The following is an 18,792-nucleotide window of genomic DNA, read 5'->3' as shown; positions in this document are numbered from 1 at the left end:
CACGCTCATCCAGGCACCTTCTCCTATCACAACCACCTCCTCTTCCTGATGTTTCTTTTCCCAACATTCTCCCTGATATTCCTGGATCCTTCTTCCCCTCTCACCTCCAACAGCATCCACTCGCCTTCAGTCCTTGTAACTTTCTACAAACTCTACAAACGGCCAGCAACCGAATACTCAGAAACCCCACCCTGCTAGACTGCCCTGCCTGACCTTTATACTTTCCTCCCTCTGGGTGGATCTTCCATTGAGGTTATGCACCTGTGATCCTTAACTGGGCATTGGCTGGGATTGGTTCGTTTTTGAGGAAGCACTTCACGTTGAAATGGAATCAGGCGGCGGGGCTAACGCTATATCTAATGTACCTGCCTTCTTGCCCTTTAGTCATGGGAGGGCTGCTCGTTAGCCTTAGCTTGCAACCTTGTTAAGCCAATGCGTTGGGGAGGGTCCAGACGCCCTGGAGGGGCCTGTGTCTGGTGTCGAGGACCCAGGGAGGGTGACTCTGGGTTCTTCCTAACACCTCCAGACCCAATATACAGTAGCTTGGGGGTGGCACCTAGTCCCCTGAGTCACCTCTTCTGCAACCCCTACATTATGCAGGATACCTCACCACCGGTTTACACTCATGTAGGGGAAGCTCAGAAGTTCACCTTTCTAATGTTGACAAAATGAGTACCTTTGAAAGGAGTAATAGTAACTGCCACCCTCCACAGAACCACAGGTAGACAGCACTACTTTAGCATCACAAAGGTGTGTACGCAGCATCCCTTGAGCAGTCAGTAGGGGAAGCTCAGAAGTTCACCTTTCTAATGTTGACAAAATGAGTACCTTTGAAAGGAGTAATAGTAACTGCCACCCTCCACAGAACCACAGGTAGACAGCACTACTTTAGCATCACAAAGGTGTGTACGCAGCATCCCTTGAGCAGTCAGTAGTCGCCGCCGCGTTCGCCCGTCATCGGGCAACGCCACAAGTAGGGTGCTATTTAAATTAAACACTACCATTGTGATTTAGTGTCCCGCTGGAGGCAGAAGTCAAAAGAAATAATTAAAAGCTTAAGAGGACACTTCCCACGCATCTGAGCCCTGGCTCCTCCCAGTGGTTGAATGCGTGCTTTCTCTGTGTTCACTCGTTCAGTTACCTTGGCTCAGCCAAATCCTTTGCCCCATAGTAGCTATAATCACAGATGGAACAAAAACGGCAATGCAGTAGAACCGTTTGTTTTCTGATAATGTATTCTTTCCTTGTTTTTCATGCTTTAATCATATAAATACACAGGTGGCAATAAGGAAAAACAAAGAGAACACATATTTTAAAGAGTGTTTTTATTTAGGTGTTCATCACGTTTGCAAATGTATTTAAAACATTCAATTTGACACACTAAAATTCGGTGGTGAGTAAAAGTGGTGGTATTCTGGTTACTGTCACTTTTTTTGCTGCATTGCCAAACTTCAAATGAGGCACTAAGAAGGTAATTTGGGAATGGCACTTCCTATAGTCTGTGACTGTCAAGAACAGCACTTTAATTGAGGAATATCATGAAACTACATTTTGCTCTGGAAGTACTCTGCCCTCTTAACAGGTTTACGGGCTGACTATCCTGCCTTGCCACTGGATGGAGACTCTCTTCCACTTGAAAGCATGGCTAGGATGGCCAGCCAGACAGGAGGTAGGTTGAGGTGCCATAGAGTTGTTGGCAGAGACTTAAGATTTTGCCTCCTCTTAGAAAGGTGTGGACTGCACGGCAGCCTCCTGTGTGGAGGCACCAATCGGTGAAGGCAGTTCTGGTACCAAAACTTCTGTGGTCAAACTATGCAATCAGCACTATTTTGGCGCTGGATTCATTCATTCAGTTTCAGATTTGGTCAAGGGATAAGAGGATTCAGAGCAACGACATACAGGGGCGTTCAACAACGGTGTTCCCTCGGGAGGTGGGCTTTGGGAAGCTTGATGAAATCTGGTGTTCTGACACAGAGGTCTAGCTCAGGCCTTCCACATCTTAGAAAATGCTGTGAAAGACATTGACTTCCCATTCTGGCTCTTCTGAGAGTGTGTCGTTAAAGGTGACTGCTCTTCCGTTTTCTGCACAAAGGACATCTACAGCTGTCAAGTGAAGGTCCCTGCTAACAATTACTCACACATCATTTGCGCCTCTCATGAAAGGATCCTCAATATGGCATTTCATTTCTTGTTCAGCTAATATCACAGTCTTATATAGCTTGATATGCTGGATCCCTCCCGCTTCTAAGCACTGTACTATCAGGAGTTACCATCCATTTTAATGGTATTTAAGTTATCTACCTTGGTCCGAGTTGGTCTCTACGGATTTCAAAACTTTCACCTGCAGGCTGAGAACAGATGTCCCCTGGGGTGGACTGCCCTGTCGGACACTCTGGAGATTTCCCAGTTGGCCTCTGCACCCTGGGCCTCTTTTGTGTGGTAACCCATGTTATTTCCAAATGTTCTCATAGGAAAAGGGTTGGGATTGGTGAAAATGTGTAATATGGGGCCACTTTGAAAATTATTTCCAGGGCCTCTTTTGGTTCCCAGTCCACCCCTGGATGTCCGTTCACAGCATTTAACTCGATGAGCTCTCTTGTCGACATGTTAAACCGGGTGATTTGCCTATCAAAGCTAGACAAATCTCCTTGTCCTGAATGGACACTTGGAGGGCCAGATGATCCACACTCAGTTCAGCATGTTGATATAGTAGGATGGGTCCTTGAAAGACCATAGAGCTTGTGCTGTTGTCCGGAACATGCGCTTTCTGCATCCATCCAAGGACCGATCTGCCACAGTTATTCTTGTTGGAAGTGGTCAGTGAATGAGACTCCTCCGCCTTAACAGGGAAAGGACTGGATATCTACTTAAGAGCATTTTAGCTAATATCACAGATGACACAAGAATCTCTCCCAGTCTCAGAGGTGGATCAAGGGTTTTTATTAAAGGTTTTGTGGGCCCTAAGTCCATCCTTCTCTCTCTCGTTTTGATTTTCACCTCCTCCCTACCCCAGGCATCCCTGACCGCAGGTTAGTAGATTAAGAAGGTTGCCCCTACTGTCTAATTCCGCCTTCGTCTAGATGTGAGGACCTAGAGGCAGAAAACAAAACTTATTCAGGGACTTCCTAACTTTCCCTACTCTAATCAGTTGTAGTTTTTCTATTGGGATTTGGGAATTGTGCCTTGCAGACACCCTGTTGGATTTAGCTCTTCTTCTATCATGCTCACTCTCACCTCTCCCTCTCCTACTCTTCTTCTACTCCTTGTCCTCTCTCTACCAACTTCTCATCCCTCCTCCCTCCAATCTTCTGTCCCTCCAATGTCTTTCACTCCATCTGGCCTTACTTCCACCATCCGATGTTACTCCTCCCTCCACTACACTACAATAGTACTCCCTCCTCCACACTACTAGCCACTCCTCTGCACTACTGCTACTTCCACCACACTATTTCTCCCTCCTCCCAATACTACTCCCTTCTCCACACTACAACTCCCACCACCACACTACTATGCCCTCCCCCAAAACTACTACTTCTTCCTCCGAATCCTACTCAGACACCCTCCTTTTGCCCATTATCACACACTTCACAAACACTCTTTACTCGTACTGAAGCACCACTTTCACTCACTAGCCAATTCCTCGCCTTTTCTAAAAATAGCCTCCACTCTCCATTGCTACTTCCTCCCTTCTGCTGGTCTCTTGTTAATCCGCCTCCTCCTTTTCTGATCTCACCCAAATAACTCACAGTTCCTGCTTCACATGATCTCATTTTATCCCCCTCCCTCTCTGTGGATTGGCGCTCTGTCTCTAGCCAATCTAGCCTTAAATTCCCCACCCGGGATGGTGCGATTTCAGGCAAAGTTATAAATAGCGTTCTAACCTCGATCACTTCCGTTGTGTGGGACCGCCACAGAACAGCAGAACGCTGCTTGCCAGGTGTGCTTTCATCTTCCTGCCCAAAGTCCCTGCCCAGGGCTAAACAGGCCGGCCGGAACCTTCCAATGTTGGCTACCTAACAGAGTTTATTGCTGCCACGCTTCCCAATTTCCTGTGGCCACCTTCCCCTTCAGCACCACCCAATTCCCTATGTCCTCTTCTTTAGCTCTCCGACCACCTCAGCCTCCCACTCTTGTTTCCAACATCCTTCCCTGGGCCTCCTCACCAGCATTTGCATAGTTTTCTAGCCCCACCACATTGTTCTCACTAATCTCCTCTTGAGGGCCCTTCACTTCTTTCTGATCTTTTCCACCCGTCTCAAGGCTTTCCCACACATCTTTTTGTTCTCTGGCAACCTCCTGTTCTCCCTTACCAACCTCCTCTTGATATTTTCTCTAGCTTACTACCTTCTGTGGATGCAGTTTGCCTACATCCTCCTGATGTTTCCTCTCCTTTACTACCTCCTCCTTATTTGCGCCAGCCACCTGGTTGACTACATCAATCTCTTGATCTTTTCTTCCAAACTTCCTGATCTTCTTAACCAACCTCCTGATCTATTCGACTAACCTCCTGGTCTTGCTCCCTAACCACCTGTTTCCCATCAATATGTACTCCCAATTCTCTCCACCAAGATCATTCTCATGTGTCCAACCTCCTCCTGACTTTCCCTAATCACATCCTTCTCCCGCTCTGGTCTCCCGCCTCTCATCCAGCCTTTACATGCTCACAGCCTTGCTCCTAACTCTTCTCTCCCGCTCCCTCTTTGCAAACTCTTTCCTTCAAACACACACTTGAGCTGGTGGGCTTTTAAAGTCCTGTGGTCATTACTCCTGAGCTGGGCTCTGTGTGAACGTATATACCTGTACCCTAGAACTGATGAGGGGTGGATTTGGCGGCCCCTCACAGGTTAATCTGAGTTTACTCTGGGTCTCAGGGACTGCACATCCTTTATCCATCCTTTGTGTTATCTTGAAATCCATTTTACCTTTCTTGTTACTGCAGAGCATTGTTTAGTAAGAATACATTTCCCCTCACTATGTGAACCTGGTTCTAGAAAATACTCTGTCAGTCTTTTATAATCCCCCTGAATGTAAAAGGATTATTTGCCCTGAGTAAATATGCAACTTTGTATTATCCCCGAAAGAAAACTCCACTGCTGGATGATGGGTTGGTTAGCGTGTATCATTTTTGTATAGAAATGATGCTGGAAAACCCTGATCTGGCAACATTGGCAACATTGTACCACAGGTGGAGGCTTGGAGAGAATCTCGGGGCCTTTGAAGCAGGTTATTCTCTACTGCAGGATCTTTATCAATAGCAACAATGTGAGGTTTCAAAGCAACTTGGGTATAAAACTGACTGTAGATGAATCCGTGTGTTTGTTTTCCTTCTCTGGACATTGGGTCTAGCTAGTGAGATCTTCAGACTCTGTCACCTGGGGGAGTCGGGAACACCTGTATAGATTTATGCTGTGACTGTCCATTGCCATACAATGTGGAACAAGAGAGGGTGGCCAGGGGATTCACCCCAAACTCCTGCCGGGCCCATTATCCAGTACCGTGGAGACTTACCGAACCACACCATTTTAGGACATCTGAAACTGTTGAAAGAGACCATCTTCCTCTCATTCTAACAGGCTCACTTCGGCTGGTTCAGCTCTAGGTTCTTGTCTTGCTCTTTCTTCTGTGATGACATTACTACAATTGTGCCGGAGCGCGGTACAAAAATTCCAACCCCCCATTGCTGCTCCCAAGCAGAAAGGGCTCTCCTTGGTCTCAGTAACGGGGATCAGGGGTTGTGGGGATAAGAATTTCTTTTTAAAAGGACCCTGCGGCGTCAGCACCGCCCCACTTTAGTGGGATGAGCTGACGCCACAGGGGGACAAGGATGCAAGCTGTGCACACAGGAGTGTGCCGCAGTAAAGGTAAGTGGTGGGGGCAGGGGCCTGTGGTTTTAGAGATTGCAGGCCGGGCAAGGCGGGCAGAAGTGATCAATCTGATCACTGCGCTGCGCCGTAATTGCAGTCTACATTTTTGCCGGCAGAATTACAGGCGGCGCAGTGATCACATAGATCCAAAAAAGCAGGGCCAAGGGAGGCAGGGCGAACTGTTTCCCTGTACCTGGCTGGCTACTCTTCTCCAGAAATGGTGAATTTTAGACTAAGTCGCCCATGGTTCTGTGCCAGGACTGTCTAGAAGATGTGTCCCCATAGCAGAAAACCCAGGGTGAGCCACCAGCCTTTCCAAGATTTGGAGAGCGTCGGTAAACAGCCAGACTGTGCATCCTTGCCTCGGTACTGAAGAGCTATCTATCTCCTGAACAGGCGCTGACGAGTGTCCTGTCTAAGAATGGAGACCTCCTGCTCTCCTAAGCAGGTGAGGCTTAGAACAATGGGGTAGGGCAAGAGCTGATCTCACCGGAAATGGCCGGCTTCGTGTCATACATTTACCATCCAGATTGCCTGGGCCATGGCTGCCTCCCTCTTTATGTATATACATAATCCAAAAAATCTATAAAGGTCAGTAGACAAAATACATTTTTCCAACAGTTAAATGAAGTGGGCGGGAATATCCCCCCGCCAGACCTTCCTAGCAAGAAAGGCAACAAAAGAAAATGGAAAGATTGAGCTTCTTAATGAGAAGGTTATGAGTAAGGGTAGAGATGTCTTAGAGGGGGAATGAAAGTCTGGTTGCTGGAGTATGGCTCCACATCAAACTCGAATTGGGAGGACGGTGAAAAGGCATGCGGGTTATACCAGTAAACCTACTTCCGCTGGCTTCTACCACATGATTTTTAATTAGGTTTTGAAATCTGCTAAAATGAATAGCAACCAAAACTACAAGTACTGCAGTATGTAACTGTTTGGGCGCCAAAGTATCAATCAAAATGGACATAGAAATTGTTGTGATTTGTTAAGATGACATACATTTCAAATTACAGTAAAATATTGCAATAAAATTAAGGGTTGTCAGGAACTCTGAAATGTGTCCTTGCATGCAATCTTTCTTTTAAAGATCTGTTTCTTTATTATTTCAAACTTGAAGTCCAAGCATGCACACCTTTCAGATTATCCGGTTTTTTTAATGTCCCTGGGGACTTTGACTTCAACTCCCAGCATGCAACACTTCTCGTCATGATCAGGACCTTCATGTCTTTGCAAACTTGTGCTTCCACTGGGCACTTCCAGCATGGACTTTGCCTCTTTTTATTTAGTGATTTGGGGACAATGGGCCCGATTCATGGAATATTTCCCCAGTGAAAAGTGACTTTGCACTGCCAACACAAACCCTGATTCATGGAACCGTGCAAAGTGTATTTTTGCAGTGCAAAGTCCGAGCAATGTCATTTTGAAATGCAAAAATGACTATGCGCTGACTTTTCCCGGACTTTGCACTGCAAAAATACACTTTGCATGGTTCCATGAATCAGGGTTTGTGTTGGCAGTGCAAAGTCACTTTTCAGCAGTGCAAATTCACTTTGAACAGGGCAAAAATTCCATGAATCGAGCCCTAAATGTATTGCGCTCACAGTTGCCAAAGCCATCCTGGTGCTAAGTGTAGGAATGCATGAAGGAAGGGTTTCAGGCGAGTGAGGAAAAAGGAAGGAAGTTCCGGCGCAACAGGAGGACAGTACCAAGACTTCATAGGAAGCGGCTGTTTATTCCAGAGAGAGAATGTGTGTCAGTATCCAGTAGGATCTGCCACCTTTACAGGATAAGTGAGGGAGGGGTGATGACAAGATGGACATTGCAGGACCCCGCGAACCCGGGGTAAGATTTTAGAACTCGGGGAAGGTCTAGCTCCACGAAGGGAGTGATGTACCAGAGAAAGGGCTTTACACTGAAATCCCTGGGGAATCAGTAGATAGTGAAGTTAAGTAACATGGAGCTTAGTCCAGAAAGATGCTTGTAATGAGAGGCAAGCACCAGCATTTGGAATGAGCTGAGGCCAGGAGAGTAAGAACTCAGGGAGGCCCACAATAGAGAGCATTGCACTCATCTCACTGCAATGACACCACAGCAGAGATGGCCATGACTCGCAGATGAGAGGGGGGGAAAAGGGAGGAACCTTTTGGAGCACTTTGGAAGCAATTGAAAACAAAACAAGCATTGGCAATGCCAATAATTTGATGGTAGCAGCTGCAAAATGATACACGTACCACTTGGGCTTATAATAGCTGCGCCTGGCACATGCCTAATACTTATACACAAGCCAACACTGTTGACTTTGCCAATGCCTGTTTTTAACAGAACTTCAGTGTATGACACACTGAGTGCTTATAAATCGAGTGGCTGAAGGCAGACTTGGTTGACATTTTTATTACACCATTAGCATGTCTACAGCTCCAATTAAGTCATTAACTCTCAGAAGACTGCTTTGATAAAACACTGGCAGGCACTGCAAGCACATCATTTTGGTCCTTAGTCAGATCTATTGTAACTCCTTGCATCTGGCACAACCCCTGTTTCTGCTTGAAAGCATGCAGAACGCTGGGCACGCTTGGCCACTAAAACTTTAGGGATCATATTTCTCTGGTTCTCCGTGCTCTTAGTTCACCATGCTTTGCATGCTGTAGGGCCTGAATATCTGCAGCACAAGTTCCGTTCTGAAGATAGATTTCTTATTTCAGGGCCCAGATTTGGATACATTAGAATTGGTGGGCGCTCCTTTTCGGTGACAGCAGCCAAACTGTGGAACTCTCTGCCTATTGCACTGCGGTCCACTGAGGCGCATTTGCAGTTACATTGTCTAGTAAAAACCTTGCTTTTCTGAGAGCTGTTGTGAAGCTAATGTAGTTGCGCTTATGTCTTGTAGCACCAAGTTGCCTTTTGGCGTTAGTTGCCCTGTACCTATGGGGGTATGAAACGGATAACATAACATAACATCATTTGACGGAAAGGTGTGATAAAGCTAGCTCAAAGAGATCATCGGATAGTGTCTTTTGAGCGAAGAGGGGAATGATCTGTGTGCAAATGGCCATAGCGAGTGGCATGGCCGGGAAGTCAATAGGTGGGTACATTTTCAAATAACATCTACAAGCTTTGTGTCCCTCCCTATATGCCATTGTTCCCTAGCTGTACCCTAATGCAAATGTTTCAGCGTAGAGGTGGTGCTTTGGGGACATCTAATACCCAACACTAAAAAGCAGCTGCTTGTGACTGCATTTGTTTGAGTAATTTCACAAAGGGGTCCTCGTCACATAAGCCTGAGAATGGCATTTTCAGGTCCTCCAAGGCAGGAGGGGCCTTTACAAATATGTGCCAAAGAAAGGTTTCCCAGCCCACTGGACTATGCAGGGCTGCAGGAGGTGGGAAGAGATAGACACAGTTGGAAGAAGATAGTGTAACAGGGTCCAGGACTGGACCATGTCAGGGGGGAACAGGACCCCTCAGAACCTGGGGCAGTGGGCCTACCAGAGCCAAAGCTAGAGCCGGCCTTGTCCATGATGCAGATAGTGGGAGTTGGAGGGACCCCAAACTCCAAACCTGTCCCCCACGCACCTTGAATTTTAATGTAGCTACCACCCTCTGTCACATGATGCCTCCGAGTACTGTTTCTCTTTTGTGTTTCAGGACCACAAGGGCCAGAACCCCTTGAGGCGGCGAACGAGAAAAAGGAGCAGGAAAAAAGAGAAACGTTGTACATGACCGGCACAATCATGCCAAGAATCAACTCCCAAGATGACCGCAAAGCAAACCACGCAGCATGATGAAACAAAAACGAAAATGTCAGACCCACAACATGCCAGATTAACAGCAGAGACAGACTGCAGCCAGACCTGTGCAGTGGAAGACACCGGGACTAAAAGGGGTTTTAAAAACTTTGCTCCTGTGTAACCCAGCCCCTGGGGAAAGAATAGCCACAGAATCGCCCAGAGAGTCAAGTGGGCGCTGGAACCAATGGACTGGGGTACAGAACCAGGACAAGAACAGCATAAAAGGATAGTGAATGCGAGACAGAGTGTGGGTTGTATGGGTGAGACCAGAAGCTACGGAGATGGACCGAAAGACCAAGCGGAAGACGGACAGTGGAGCACAGTGTTGAAGAGTTGGTGGCAGAGTTGGTGTAGAATGCAGGCGAGCTATTGGTTATGAGAGAGAGTGGTACCAGTTGAGTGTAGTGCATTGGGGATGTAAAAGCTAAGTGAGGAGGAGAGAAAGCTAGAAAGAGAGGAGAACATTGTTGGGGAATTAGAGCGATAAACAGAGAGTATGGTAGAGGGGTGTGGAAAGAGTGCAAGGTGGTAGGGAAAGTTAGTAGAAGAGATATGTGGAGAGAGTGTGGTAAGATTTGGGCACAGGTGCAAATAGGAGACTGAGTGTGTAGCTGAGGTGAGTGGAGAGAGAGGTGGAGTTGAGAGGAGAGCTTTGAGGAGAGTGGTGAGGGCTATGTAGAAAGGTGAAGAGAGGGGTGAGGAGAGGGAAGATGAGAGAGTGCAGACATCAGAGGGACAGAGGTGGAGAGCAGGAGAGGCGCGGAAGACTACTGGAGGGTGTGGAAGAAGGTAAAGGATGGAAAGGGTCAAGTTAGAGTACAGTGGAGGGTGAGGCAGAAGAAGCAGTGAGGTAAGAGTAAGGACAGAGAGAGGAAGCATGGGAGAGAATGGACCAGGTGTCTGTTACCTGCACAAGAAAATCATCATTCCCATTGAGCATTCTTGGGGACACCTTAGGGGGAGCCAGATATATAAGGCTTTGGCTTTAAGGCCGTTAACTGTAGCTTGTTTTTAGATAGTAAAGGCCCCTGATTACTAGTTGTCAAACCTGTGGTTAGGGAAGCCTGGCTTAGGGAGGCAGGAGCCCACAGGAGGTTGAGGTAGGGAAGCCCATATAACCAGTCTTTCTCTCTTCGAGAAAAAAAAAACATTAACCATCTTTCGGAGTGTGAACCATGCTAATAGCAGGAGCATGACCAGTGGGAGGACCAACAGGGTCAAATTCAGAATAATAGTGTGTTTTATGTACCAATAGGAGCCCAGATAGAAGGGACTTGCACTGGAGGGAAGTTGTCCACTGGAAGTTGGAAAGTACTGCCACTGTGAAAGGAGTTGTTAGGCCCAGTACAAGGAATACCGGGACCATAAGCTGGCAACAAGGCCTGAAGGCCTGAAGCCGAGCAGAAAGAAGCAGAGTGAGCAGACAAGACATGGGTGGACAAGGGGGCTGGGCATGGACCCGCGGCAAGAAGAGGGAAAGACTTGGGAAATGGGAGGAAAGTGTTGAGAAGGATGCAAGGAAGGAACAGGTACCAACATGAAGAAGTGCGGGGTATGAGAAGGAGTGCCGAGCGAGTGAGTGACCCCCGATGGAGGAGTGAAACCAGTAAATAAGCAGGTGCACGGGCAGGCTGCCAGAGATACTAGAGGGGAGTGGAACTCGCCAGCAGGAAGAAGGACGAACAGAAAAGAGTAAATGTGAAGTAGAGAAAAAGAAGAGAGGACAGGGCAAAGTATGACAAAGCAGGCAAGTTGAAGAGGATAACCTACAGGATAGCAGGAGGGGAGTCAAAGGTGTGGTAGTTAGTACACAAGATTGCAGGGTTCACAAGAGGATGGAGAGAGAATAAGGCAAGAGCAACCAGACAGGAGGAGAGAGTAGATCTTTACAGAGAAAGGAGGAATGTAGAGAAGTACATCACATAGGAATGAAGATCACTGCAAGATAGTGACAAGTAAACACGTGAACCGATAACAAGGGATGTGAAGCAAGAACATGAAGAAGCCATGTTGCAGGATGAGATCGACCCCAGAATAGGAGAGAATTCTGGAGAGGGGGGAAGAAAGCATAGTCTGGAGAAGGGAGAAGAGGATACAAATCACAGAGAGGGAAGGACAGAAGAAACCCTGCAAAAGGGAAGAACTGGAGGGAGCCAGAGAGGGGAGAACAAGAGAGAACTGAGTGGAAGAAAGAAGAGGAAAAAACAGATGTGGTGAGGGGACAAAAAAGAACTCAGATAAGTAGAGAACAGGAAAACCCCTTCAAAAATAGAAGATGCAGCCCCAGAGAAGGGGGTACATGAGAAAGCCGCTGAATGGAGAAGCAGAAGAATACCTCATTTGTGAAAGAACAGCCCTAAGAAATAAAGAGGAAACCTAAAAGCTGGGTGGAAGTGAAACACAGAGGAAGGAGAACCAGGGAGAGATTCCAGGAGAGAAAAAGAGAGGAATTATCAGAACCAGAGAGAAAGCAGAACCTGCGTAAAGAGGGGGCAGATGAAGAACACAGCCAAACATGAAGGCCGGGGAATTTCCAACAAGAAGACCTTTGATAAAGTGACTTCTGATGCAAGGGCCACCTGGAGGAAAGGTGGTAAAGGACACAGAAGCCAAGTCCTCCAGTAAGCATTTACCGCCAGGAAACAAAGGGGCCAATACGCTCCTGAAATTGCTCCTGAAATTATTAAGATCAATGCTACCCATGAGATGGTTAAGTTCAATACCATACATTAGGGAGGGAATAACTTTCCCCTTATAGTTATCAATGAAGGGAGAAACGGATAATCTTCCATAGCAATAATAATGTTTTATTTGTGAACTGAAACTACTTTCCTTTAGTATAAGCACTGTGAGTAGCGATTCTATTTTACAGCTAGCCCTAAAAATGAAAACTTAAGTATAACTTGTTAGTCCTTTTTATTGGGGTATTTTCTATTGTCCACAAAAAGTATATTTTTTAAAATGTTTCTTGTGAACCTAATGACTTCTGTTTTTATAGGATTCATCTTTAATTCATTATCATTGGTGAATCCGAGAAAGGAATTAATCAGGCATTGAAGTCCCATCTGGGTGTGATCTAGAAGGATCACATTATACATGTGGGTCAACCAACAGATTGTAAGAGGACCTAGGCAGGATGAAATGAATGCTGATTTGATCAATGGGTCACCCATGTCAGAGATATATAGGTTGAATAAGCAAGGAGCCAATACAAAGGTTTCTAAGCATAGCGATTTAATTCAAGATGGCTCTGTGCTGATCCAACCTTACTCTTATTTTGGTGTCTGAGTGAATATGTATCAATATGTCCAATCGGCCTTCTGGAATTTTCCAGCTCCTAAGCTTACTCCATAATCTCTCACGGTTCACTTTGTCGAAGGTCAGGTCGAAGCACGCCGGAAAAAATCAGAGGCGCATCTCTTGGTAGTGTTGTCTGTGTTAGGGTACCAATTATAAATGCATTCATTGTAGTGCTCACTCCTTTCCTGCAGCCACTCTAATTTTTCGAAAGCCGTCCTGTTGCGGTTGCTTAGTCTTCCAAATCTCAGAGAAGCAATGATGCTAATAGTTTGCTATCCGCATCTAATAGGACTATGTGCCCATAATTTGAAGGGCTCTCTCTGTTTCCCTTCTTATAGATGGGAATGGTGTTCCATAGTTTTCAGCTTTCTGGAATCCGCTTTTTTGTGAGATTATCACTAAAATTGTTTGTTAGGAACAACATTGGGGCCCATATATCTGGCGCACTCTTAAAAACGTAATTACTCAATCTGTTCAGGCCTGGGGCTTTTGAGGTAACTATTAGTAATCTAATGTCTTCAATATCAACGTTTAAAAACCAGTTAATTCCATGGTATTTGTTTGAGTTTGATTGGGGGCTACGGAGGGCTTAGATAAATCTGTATAATATTCTTCCCAGATAAGTTCTACTATAGGATTTGTCTGTATTGTTTCATGGGTTCATCCAGGTTTCTAATGAGTGACCAACAATTACATGTTTGCTTCTTAAGAATTGATCTAAGAATGGATTCGCTGTCATTTTGAAATAAGATGTATTGAAGGCCTTTCAGGCAGTTATTATAACCTTGTCATAGTGGTCGCAGACAAGTTTGACTTAGTTATAATTTTTATATTTTTTATTTCCTTTTTTCTATTGTATACTATCTCCTCCAATCTATGTGTTCTCTTTTTGTCTTTAGTTTGTATAAGCTGTAATTCCTTAATTTGGTTCTTAATAAAAACTGGAAAATGTTCCAATTCAAATAGATGAGGTTTTTTTTCCCACCAAAGTAGCAGTATTAAACATGTTGGAGACATGTTTATTCATTTTTTTTTGTTATGGTAGGTTGCCAAGTGATTGTATTTCTTTTGTAGTGAAAACATAGATTTATTAATTCTGGTAGTTTCATTTGCTTCCCAGCGATATCAAACTTTGCTGTCAACATGTGATCACTAAGAGATGGCTCATGTATTTCAAAGTCATTACATTCATCAAATAAAGCTTTTGAAAGAAAAATCTAATCAATACACGAGGACACAACTCCATTATGCCATGTACTATTTGTTTGTGTGTTTCTCTGAAAGTTCCCATTTAACATTTGTAAGTCCCAGGTCTGCATGAAAGAGCTCAATTTCTCACCATTCGAATTTCTTTTATTCGTTGTTGATCTATTACACTTATTGCCAGCCCATTCCTCTTCCTTGTTAGGCCTACAGATAGAGTTAAGGTCACCAGCAATAATTATGTCACTGGGGCTTTTTCCCAACTAATGCTTCCAAAATGTCATTTATCTGATCACAACTCCCAATGATATGCTATGATATGATAGTTTATTTATATAGCGCTTATAAACAATGTGTTTCAAAGCGCTTCAAGGCAAGGGAGGGAACAACGGAAAATACAATGACAGTCTTACAGGCCATGAACAGTAAGGATGTGAAATTAACTATTGTAATCGCCCTGACGACATGTCAGATAGTGCAAGAGCTAAGACATAGATAAGGAAGGGAGACGGAGAGTGGGAAGGAAATGGAAACAGACAGGCAACTACCGTACTAGGCCTGACAACATTTCTGGTGGAGCCGGAGAAAGGGATTCAGAAAGGGAGGGGAGGAGCAAAACAAGCGACTATTTTACTAGGCCTGATGACATTTCAGATAGTGCTGGAGGAGGAGAGGAAAAACAAGTATGAGGAGGGGGAGGAGACAGACAAGGTTGCTATCATACTAGGTCCAGGGACAATTCTGATAGAGTAAATGCATAGACGAAAGTAAGGGGAGGAGATGGGGAAAGGGAGAAAGGGAGAGGAGGAGAGAACAGAGAGTAAGCTGTCAAAACATGCAGAGAAGCAAGAGAGGAGAGCAAATACAATTGCAGAAGTCAGTAGTAACACATAATGTTGCAAGCCAGGATACAAGATGAAGATGGGAACAGCATGATTCAAGGCCACCATGAGTACAAGATGCAAAGGAAGTCTGGCATGAGAGTTGAGAAAGGGTGACACGCCGTGAATCAATGAAGTCCATAAAAGTCAAATCCAGCATTGACCACAAGACTGTGATGGTGAAACCAGAATGTATCAGGACAGAGGCTGGAAGAGGGCGGAGGGAGCACGGTAGAAGAATCAAGCAAACAGGCAACACCTGTGTGCGAGAAGGGTGGGGGGCATAAGGGAACATCATAGGGAGACCAGAGAGGGTGGGGATGGCCTGTGGGGACAGAGGGAGTAAACAAATATTGGGGCATGCTTACCTGCTGTCTGAGCAGGGGGGTCGGGCCCTGGTCCCCCTGGTCCTCCAGGTCCAAACAGGAATTGCCCTTTTTTTCGTCTCCCTTTCGCTTCGGGCGCCAGGCCAAGAGACGCCCTTGATCTGAGAGTTAAGAGGAGGAAGGAAGAGGCAGGGCTAAGAAGGTGGGTGGTGCTTAGGCCAGGTGACCAAGATCCACTTGCACCTGCTCCCCATCTGCAAAGGAAAAGAGGCTGGAGGGCTCCTTAAGTAGGGAAAAGAGCAGCAACCAGGAAGGCACCAGTTGGGCAGGGCTTGCTAAATGGAGAAAAGAGCAGCAAACTGGAAGGCGCCAGGTGGGCGGGGCTTATTCCAGGTTATGTTATGTTATTAGACTTGTAACGCGCCAAAGCCTGTGGGCATCTAGGTGCCGAGACAGGAAAAGTGGCATGTAGTGAGCACAGTCAATTCTAGTTAAACAGCATTGTCTTCAGCTGTTTACGAAAGACAAGATGGTCCTCAGTCTTTCGTAGCTGTAGAGGAAGGGCGTTCCATGCACTGGCACCCTGGATATGAAAGGCTCTACCTAAACCACAAGATCGTTTTACCCGAGGTAATTCCAACAAGTGACTGAGATCCACTTGCACCTGCTCCCCATCTGCAAAGGAAAAGAGGCTGGAGGGCTACTTAAGTAGGGAAAAGAGCAGCAACCAAGAAGGCACCAGGTGGGCGGGGCTTGCTAAGTAGGGAAAAGAGTGGCAACCTGGAAGGCACCAGGTGGGCGGGGCTTAGGCCAGGTGACATAGATCCACTTGCACCTGTTTATTTTATCAAAAGGATTTCAGCATTTCTTGCTGTGATTTTAAAGTTGATTTTGTAAAAAGTACAACACGTGAATGAAGCACCTGCTCCCCATCTGCAAAGGAAAAGAGGCTGGAGGGCTCCTTAAGTAGGGAAAAGAGCGGCAAGCAGGAAGGCACCAGGTGGCCGGGGCTTGCTACGTAGGGAAAAGAGCGGCAATCAGGAAGGCACTGGGTGGGTAGGGCTTGCTAAGTGGGGAAAAGAGAGGCAACCTGTAAGGCACCAGGTGGGTGGGGCTTAAACCAGGTGACCTAGATCCACTTGCACCTGTTTATTTTATCAAAAGGGTTTCAGCATTTCTTGCTGTGATTTTAAAGTTGATTTTGTAAAATGTACAACACGTGAATGAAGCAAAGCGTTATTCTGGTGCCTATTTGCTTTAGATTCAGTCTTAATGTCCCCTTTTATTCTCCCCAACACTGCCACAGCCAGGTGGGCACTTTAAGATCACTTACAGAAAATGCTAAAAGAAGGATTGATTGATTGAGTCGGCTGAGTGGCTCAGTCCGGCGATACTAATAAAAAATCAGCCAAATGACTTCAGACTCTGCATCGACTTGCAGCCTGAAGGTGATGGTTGGCAGGCAAGGGATATGAGTGGAAGGGGTGAATTCATACTGAAGAGGTACCATAGGAGTCCCCCAGAGTTAACTGTAAACCTCCACCGAACAAGGAAGAGGACACAACACAGTCAGATACCTGACCAAAAGTGTGAGAACGGGGTCAGTGGAACACAACCGAGCCGAACACTCCTTAGAAAAACTCAGTCAAGAAGAAGCCCTCTCGCTCTTATGACTTTACTTGTCATGGACTGAAGTGGTCCTGTCCTTCAAAGTGAAGGAGGCATGTGGAGAGCGGTTCCCACAAGCGCCTCAGACGATGCACGGGCCCTCGCGCGGCCTAGGCATGTGAGGGAGCCGACATGTGAGAGCACAAGGAAACACGACAATATTAGCGTGCGGGAGCTTCCCACGGCGCTCTGAGAAGCAGTGTGATGGGACTGATGTGTGCAGTTGCGATAAATATCTTTCAGGTGACTGACGTCATCTTGTGTTCCATTTGCTGCGTGGAGCAATTACTTCCCGCACCCCTACACCAAACCTCTTGGCTTTGTCACAACGTGTAAATAAGAATGCCAAACTTGAGCAACAGATGTGATACATATGCCGACTCTCTTAATTCCAGCCAAACAATTCCATGACTATGAAGTGCTGCCACCATCTAGTGGTACTATAGTGCAAAGCAAGTGAGCACATGTGGACCTTGTGTAAAGTCGGCTCTGGTGCTGTTTGGAGAGTTTTGGGGACTACTTCCGGCTTCGCTGACAGAGCAGAATATTTGAGAGGAGCCCATCATTCTTGCTGGCCTGGCTTTTCCGAGTGCCTTATTGAACACCATCTTTCTTCCCCGGGGACGGCGTTTCCGGGAAGCCCGCGAAAGTTTCTTGGCACACCTCCATGCAGAGCCCTGGGGCTCTCTGGGGGGAGGGGTGGGGAGGATGGCTAAGTGTTCAGACACACAGAGCGCGAGCAGCAGTCGGCGCCTTGCATTGGGGCAATGGAGGGAGCGCTGCCCTCGCTGCTGCTGCTGTGTGGCACAGTGCTCGCGTGTGTGGTGGCAAGGCGCGGGTTGAGGGCGGGCAGCCCGGCCCTGGAGTTAGTGTGCGCCTTCCAGCTCTGCGCTTGCACGCACGAACTCTGGCTGCTGGGGGTCGTGGGACGGGTGCCCCCCGCGCTAAGCCTGAGCCTCACGTACACGCTGACCGTGGTGTACGGCTGGACTTGCACCGGCGCCCTGCTCAACCCCACCGGGGCGCTGCAGCAACTGCTGTCCGGCGTGGCCTCGGGGAAGGACACCGTGTGGACCCTGGGCGCCCAGCTGCTGGCTGGTACTGCCGCCCGCCTTTGGGCTCTGGTGCTGCGGGCGCTACCTATATCGGCGCTACATGGAAGGGCTGGGGCTGGTTGCAGCAGTAGCCTCCGCACTGGACTCTGGCACGGCGCTGGAGTGGAGCTGGCCTGCGCCTTCAGCGTGCACTGCGCTGTGCGCCTGTTGCCCACCGCCCGGGCACCACTGCGCCCGCATCTGCTGGCCCTTGTCATCACCGTGCTGGTGTATACAGGTGGGTGCAAGTCGAGTCTGCAGGGGGTGGCGCTGTGACCTCTGGACGGGCTGAGGTCTCTTTGGGTGCAAGTCTCAGCTGCAGTGCTGTCTCACTTTTGGATGCAAGTTTAACAGCTTGGATGTTGAATCACATTTTTGGAGTTCTCTCACTCTGGGTATTTGTCTCACCTTGGAGCCTTGCATCACTCATTGGGAGCGTGTGGGTCTCACAATGAGTGTGGGGCTCACACGTGCCTTTAGACAGTTGTAGTTGGGTGTGAGTCGCTATGCTCTACCGTGAATGACCCCTGGGAGAGTAGTGAATGCCGCCTGGGAGAGCAGTCTTGTAAGTTAAAATGTCCTTTATTTTTTTGTTTGCTTTGGCTATAAGGGGATGCTTTAGCGCCAACTACAAGACAAAACGTATGGATTGGAGTACAGCTAGGGAG

The 18,792-nt window shown here is 47.0% G+C and overlaps 1 protein-coding gene across 1 annotated transcript in view; it reads left to right on the top strand.

Moving 5' to 3' along the window:
• Positions 1-17,572: 17,572 nt before the first annotated feature.
• The window catches only part of AQP11 (aquaporin 11), a 335,864-nt gene continuing 334,644 nt past the window's right edge, over positions 17,573-18,792 (top strand). The window contains exon 1 of the mRNA XM_069639987.1: positions 17,573-18,362. Within this exon, the coding sequence (XP_069496088.1) occupies positions 17,798-18,362 (565 nt within the window). The 5' untranslated portion in view covers positions 17,573-17,797. The remainder of the gene's footprint in view (positions 18,363-18,792) is intronic.

This window comes from Ambystoma mexicanum, chromosome 7q, assembly GCF_040938575.1.
Source record: "Ambystoma mexicanum isolate Mex_15411 chromosome 7q, UKY_AmexF1_1, whole genome shotgun sequence".
NCBI classification, from domain to species: domain Eukaryota; kingdom Metazoa; phylum Chordata; class Amphibia; order Caudata; family Ambystomatidae; genus Ambystoma; species Ambystoma mexicanum.
Note: the sequence above shows the minus strand (reverse complement) of the source record. Positions and strands in the feature narration are given on the sequence as shown.